At 33.9% G+C, this 6,065-nt stretch overlaps 1 protein-coding gene across 1 annotated transcript; it reads right to left on the bottom strand.

Annotated features, from left to right (window-relative positions):
- Positions 1-253: 253 nt before the first annotated feature.
- On the bottom strand, positions 254-4,740 carry LOC115704553 (cytochrome P450 734A1). Its single transcript, XM_030631755.2, has 5 exons — positions 3,978-4,740; positions 2,339-2,562; positions 2,014-2,258; positions 1,477-1,903; positions 254-1,242 (listed from the first exon to the last, which is right to left on the bottom strand). The coding sequence occupies exons 1-5, from the start codon at positions 4,261-4,263 to the stop codon at positions 772-774; spliced, it is 1,653 nt and encodes a 550-aa protein (XP_030487615.1). The 5' UTR covers positions 4,264-4,740; the 3' UTR covers positions 254-771.
- Between the last annotated feature and the right edge of the window lie 1,325 nt (positions 4,741-6,065).

Genomic DNA, 6,065 nt, shown 5'->3' with positions numbered 1-6,065 from the left:
CCAAATAATAGTTCCAGGAATTTAGGACCCTGTATGGAAATGATTAAAAGAGTGGTTCAATTCAACCAATATAATTAGAATTATTATTTTTTTTTTTGGCGAGGTGATACAAATAATTACAAAAGATACATAAATCAAAGAAGTTATGATCGTCCAAAAATGGTCAGTGCCCTATAATGGGACATATGATTGGGTTGTAATTTAACCACATTCTTCAACCAATCATAGTAGTGAGAGAGAAAAGAGTAGTCAGAGAAATGATCAGCAACAACATTGATTTGTGAAATTTTACAGAACTGTGTAGGAACTCATGAGCCAGACTATACATTACATTCACATCAGAGAAATTTAAAATATAATAATAAAAAAAAAAATTGATCAGCTACCTAGTTGTTAGCCGTTTCTTTAATTTCCTAGAAAGAAAAAAAGGAAAAATAAAAAAAGAAACACTCTCATCACTCTGAGGCAAATCTAAAGCTTAAACCAAACCACGGGTTTAATTTCACTACATGTCCAAGGTTAGTGTCCTTCGGGTAAAAACCAAGGACGTGTTTGGGTCGATCTGCTTAGAAACAAAGGGACAATTTACCAAATCACCTATTCATTCTTCTAACACAAATTGAAAATCATCTAGAGTCACCACTCACTAATGGCTGCTACATTTTTTTTTTCTTTTTCTTTTTCAAAGAATTATATAGCTCAAAATAGGCTTGCACAAAAGAGGATAATGTGCCGTTAGCGAACTGGGTCATCCCCTCATTAAATCACTCCTCACTCTTTAAGACGTGCGGGGTCCACTACATTTCCCTCTTCCTCTTCCAAGCGCTGGAATATGATCGGCGCGCCGTGCTGGGGATGAAGAAGAATCAGCACCGTCGGCGCGTGTTGGTAGCTCGGGGAGAGCTTAAATCTGAATCGTTGAAGTATGATCGCCAGCGCTAGCTTGGCGTGGAGAACGGCGAGGTTTTGGCCGATACAGGTTCGGACCCCAAGGCCGAAGGGTATAAATGCCAATGGGTGTTTGGCAGCTCGAGCCACGCCGTCTGAGAATCGAGCCGGGTTAAACTCATTCGCGTCGTTACCCCACGTGGCCAGATCATGATGAACGGCTAAGATTGGAATCAAGAGCTCCGTGCCACGTGGGATTTTGTAACCACCTAGGTCCACGTCAGTTTTGGCACGTCTGATTGTTGCCACCGTCGGCGGGTATAAGCGAAGTGATTCATTTATGATCATGCTCAGCTGCACATCAAATCGTAGCCCAATTAACATCAATTGACTGAAATATCCTTATAACTTAGAATAATAACAAAAGTACCACTGCAGTTTCTATCAGTAACAACATAATAAAGCAAAAGGTGGCAGTTTGGTTTTTCTCAGGGAAAATAAAATTGCGCTACGAGACAAAACCATAATTTTTTGTCCTATTTATGACAAAAATAAAATAAATAAAAGAAAAAAGACAGCTCTCCTTACCGTCTTGAGCTTGACAACATCATCCTTAGTGGGTATGTCACGTGCTCCACACACCTTAAGCACCTCGTCACGTGCCCGTACCTGCCATTGTGGGTGCATCGCTAGCAGAACCGTCGTCCACGTCAGCAGGTTAGATGTGGTCTGTTTCCCCGCAAAGAAGAAACTCTTACACTCCTCCACTATGTCCTGTGGCGTTATAGCGCTCTTAAACGACGGCGTATCGGACGCCTGAATCATCAGCCCCAGCAAATCCTTAGGACCACAACTGCTACTACTATTACTACTATAGCAACTAATTTTTTCAATCTTCTTCGAATCATCATTCAATATCTTCGTCCCTCTCCTCTGATCAATCAACTTCATTAATGACTTCCTTATCACTTTATTCAGTCTCCATGAATTTATGTTCCTCTGAGTTGGTAAAAATCTGTAACAATAAGAGATAACGAAATTTTGAATATAAAAATGGCGGTTAATTAATTATTCTGCCGCGTGTACGTATATTTATATATATGTAAGCATAGTTGGTACACACACCTGTAACCGGGGATGAAAACTTTCTGGAAAGCATCGGAGGCGAGAAGCATTTGTTTAGCTTGGAGCTTAAAAATGGCTTTTCCTTCTTCGTAGCTACTTCCAAAAGCGGTTCTGGTTATTACATCCTCGGTTAGGGTTTGGAACCAGTTTGAAACATCGATTTCGATCTCGCCGGTATCGGACATTTTGGGCCGCCATTCCTCCAGCATTTCAACCACAGTTGATGCCATCACAGGTATCATCGACTGTAAATTTGTAAGCATAGTTAGATTTTTTTTTATTTTTTTCTACTAAATACGGAAATGTATTTGCGTTGTGTGGTTACCTTAAGATTCTCCATGTGAAAAGTAGGAGCGATGATTTTCCGATGGTGAGCCCATTTTTCGCCTTTGAGGCTTAAGAGGCCATCGCCTTCGAGCTGCTTAATAAGCGGGTGAGCTTCATTTTTCTCGTAGTATTCAGACTTGGATGTGAAAATTTCACGGATCAAATCCGGGTCGGATACGGTTAGCCGACCCGTGGCTCCGAACCAGACTATGAATGTTCCACCTGCCACCCACGAGATTTTTTTGATGATCAAGAACGTTACGACAGAAAGAAGAATTTTTCTTTTTTAAGTTTTCAGTAATTAATGCAAGTGTGAAATAAATGCAAGTTGATAAATAAGTTGAGGAAACAAAATAAATAAATGTGACTATGTAACATAAAAATTAATCAGAGAATTAATTAATAAGAAAAGAACAGAATAGAACAATAAATGCGTTTTGTTTTGATATTATTACACAGTTATACAAGTTTATAAAATCTCTCTAAATATATTACACTGCTTCGAGTGGTAAGTATACATATATTATATATATCAAGTTTGTGAAGGAGGAAGTGAAAATAATTGAGAATTATGAGGATGCAAAAATATGCCGATCATTATTTTCATCAAAATGAACATTGGATAGTGTTTGACCCTACACAAAAGAAATAGTTGGAAAATAACAAAAGAAAATAGGAAGAAGACAAGTCCCAACTATTAATGCTTCTATTTTTTTTATAATTGGTAAGCATTACTAAGCAATATGAATATTTTAAGCAACGGAAGAAACAAAAGAAAAACGACATGAAAAAAATAAATAAAAGTAGATGAGGCTAGCTAGCTCTATAGCTATTTAATTTAGAAATTACTATATATATATAATAAAGTTTTTATTGTTATCTCTGTCGGGACTAAAGGTTCAAAATTAAAATTTCTATAGATGAATTGATATTGAAAATAAAAGAAATAAAGTCCCTATGGAGAATCTTCAAACAAGACATATACCACAAAAATATTAATATTATTATTTATTGCAGACTTTTTTTTTTTTGCCGGAAGAGAAGGGATGAGAAGGAAAATGAAGAGAGAAAAATAAGGAAAAGAAACGATACAGGTGTGAAACAGTCCAAAATCTGAACTTGAACATCAAGCATCAAAAAGCTCAGAAACGAAAATAAAAAAAAATAAAAAAAATAAAAAAAGAAAAGAAAAGAAAAGCCTGAGAAAAAGTCTTAAAAAGAAGTACCCAAAACTCAAAAACCTTTCGAAAAGCAAAAAAAAAAAAAATCTTCATGATGATGATGATCATCATAAAACAAGGCAAAGGGCGCCAAGAGACAATCATAATAGAAGTATTACCACCCAGAAAGGTAAAATAAAAGACTTAATAAGCTTAATCATTGTTATCGAGCAAAACGGTCTTTCACAAAACCATATTAAAAGACCACATTAAGGCAAACTCATTTTACAAGACCATTTTGAAACAACACTAATGTAACACTAAAAAAGAAACAATCAAGTGAAGAAATAGAATCAACCCATTCAACCGTAGCCAAAATTCGTCAAAACCCAGATGTTAAAACTTAAAAAGAGAGAGAGAGATTGAGAAGAAGAAGAAGAAGGAGAGAGGGAGAGGAAGAGGGTAGTGAAGATGTACCATAGATTTTCTTCCAGTGATGGTAGAAAGAAAGGACTCTTGGGAGTATGTTGTGGGAGAAATTAGGCATGGGCTGAGAGGAAGCCGTAAGCATCATAGACACTAACTCTTTAACATTCCCAATGAAGAAACGATATGGGGGTCCTCTGATCCCTTGCTTTGAGAAATGGTCTTCGATTCTCCTTGGTCTCCACCAAAGCAACACTACCATGTTCAGCCCAAAAACACTCACTATGAAGAATACGGACAGAAGCTTCACCCAAGAGATCAACACTTCTGGTCCCATTTTTTTTTCTTTTTCAAAAACAAGAATGAAAAACTTCAGAAAAGAGGAGAAATCAAACAACCAAAACTAGTGCGGAAACAAGAGCTAGATTGATAGCAAATTTTGGCTCTTCTTCTCTGTGATCTTCAAAACCCAGAAGAAGAACATATACACATACACATATATGTATACATACTTATAATAAAGAGTGTTGGTGGCTACTTCTCTATATTTAGCTACTTCTTCGGCAGAGCAGCCTTTGTTTTGTTTTTGGTTTTTTTTTTTTTTCTCTTTTCTTCTTATCTGCTTTGTTTATGTTTGTTACTTCTTCTAAGTGTCTCGGCTTTTTAATACCACGAAGAGAGAGAAAGGTAGGAGAGAGAGAGTTAACCAAGGCCAACGGCGTAGGGGCCGCCATTGGAATTCTAAGGGGGTCAACGAGTGAGGTTTTTTCCTTTATTTTTTTTTTTCAAAGATAGTAATTTTGAGTCTTTTAATCTCTTGAAGACAACATTGCCCCTTTCTTTTTCTTATAGTATTACAATTACAATATCCTTGTCTTGATTTTTTCGAAAATGAACTTTTTAATTGTTTTATTGAAAATAAAATAAAATTGGAATTGTTTTCGAGAAACAAAATGATATTAAATATTAATGTAGTAGTTAATTAATGACATTCTAATATTACAGGAATGTTTTTTCTTATAATTAATTGTTGGGAGAGATTTTTCTAATATAAGAATGTTCCCCAAACTTTTCAAATATTTTTGACTATACTACTTGAATAAAGAGTTTGCAAAATTTGGTTTAGTAGTACTGTCGCATACTCTGTTTTACGCATTTTTCACCGTAGAAGGATTTATCTCTAAAATATATTTACTATCTATTATTATTTTTAAATCGAGTGAAAATAGTAACTAAATATAAATAAACCATCTTATTAATATTATTCTCCCTAATTGTCATCTTCAATCAAAAAATTCAGTTTAATTTATTGGATAATTACTATTAATTACTATTAGCAGATTTTCTTATGTATCCATGACCAATTGCGATGCATGTCTTCAAAATTAATAATTCTTTCTTAATTAATATGACAGTTTGAACAACTCAAAAAAAAGAGTATAGTTTGAACATTCTACCTTCTTCCAATTAAACAAGGTATAGTTTGAACATTAGACTCAAAAAGAAAAAAAAGAGTTTACTTTAAAGTTTGAACATATAATTTAATTAATTGTACGGAGAATCGTATCCATCGACTATAGCGGCGTAATCGAATAACTATTCTAGAACTTATATTTTTAGTTTTATATATTTATATATAAAGATGTTAAAAAAAAATATTTCAAAAAAAAAAAGTAGACATTTGTTTATAATCACTACATAGAGGTACTTTTGATATATTTATAACGCTAAGTAGTAATAAATTATGGCCTCTGAACTTTTTTGGCGTTAAAAATTTCCCCTATACTATTAAGATTGTTAGATTTAAGGACTTTTATCTAATTTTAGTAAAAAAATTCTAACATAGATGAAAGTTTAGGGGACATGATTTAGTACATATAAAAATTTGAGGGGCATGATTTGGTAGATATCAAAGTCTGGGAAGTATGGACATAAACAATTACTGAAATAGTAAAATTAAATAAAATTAGACAAAAGTCCTTAAATCTAACAATCTTAATAGTTCAGGGAATTTTTAATGACCAAAAAAGTTCAAGAAGCATGATTTGCTATATGTCAAAATTCGAAAAAAAAAATTACTAATTAATCTATTTATAATTCTATTTTTGTATGATGGTATATAATAATATAAATAAATAA

The sequence above is a fragment of the Cannabis sativa genome, chromosome 1 (genome assembly GCF_029168945.1).
Source record: "Cannabis sativa cultivar Pink pepper isolate KNU-18-1 chromosome 1, ASM2916894v1, whole genome shotgun sequence".
Taxonomy (NCBI): Eukaryota; Viridiplantae; Streptophyta; class Magnoliopsida; order Rosales; family Cannabaceae; genus Cannabis; species Cannabis sativa.
Note: the sequence above shows the minus strand (reverse complement) of the source record. Positions and strands in the feature narration are given on the sequence as shown.

Coding starts and splice junctions, on each gene's coding strand:
- LOC115704553 (XM_030631755.2), bottom strand. CDS start 4,263: ATGGGACCAGAAGTGTTGATCTCTTGGGTGAAGCTTCTGTCCGTATTC. Junction 2,259..2,338: donor TTCACATGGAGAATCTTAAG/GTAACCACACAA, acceptor ACAAATTTACAG/TCGATGATACCTGTGATGGC. Junction 1,243..1,476: donor ATGTTGTCAAGCTCAAGACG/GTAAGGAGAGCT, acceptor TTTGATGTGCAG/CTGAGCATGATCATAAATGA.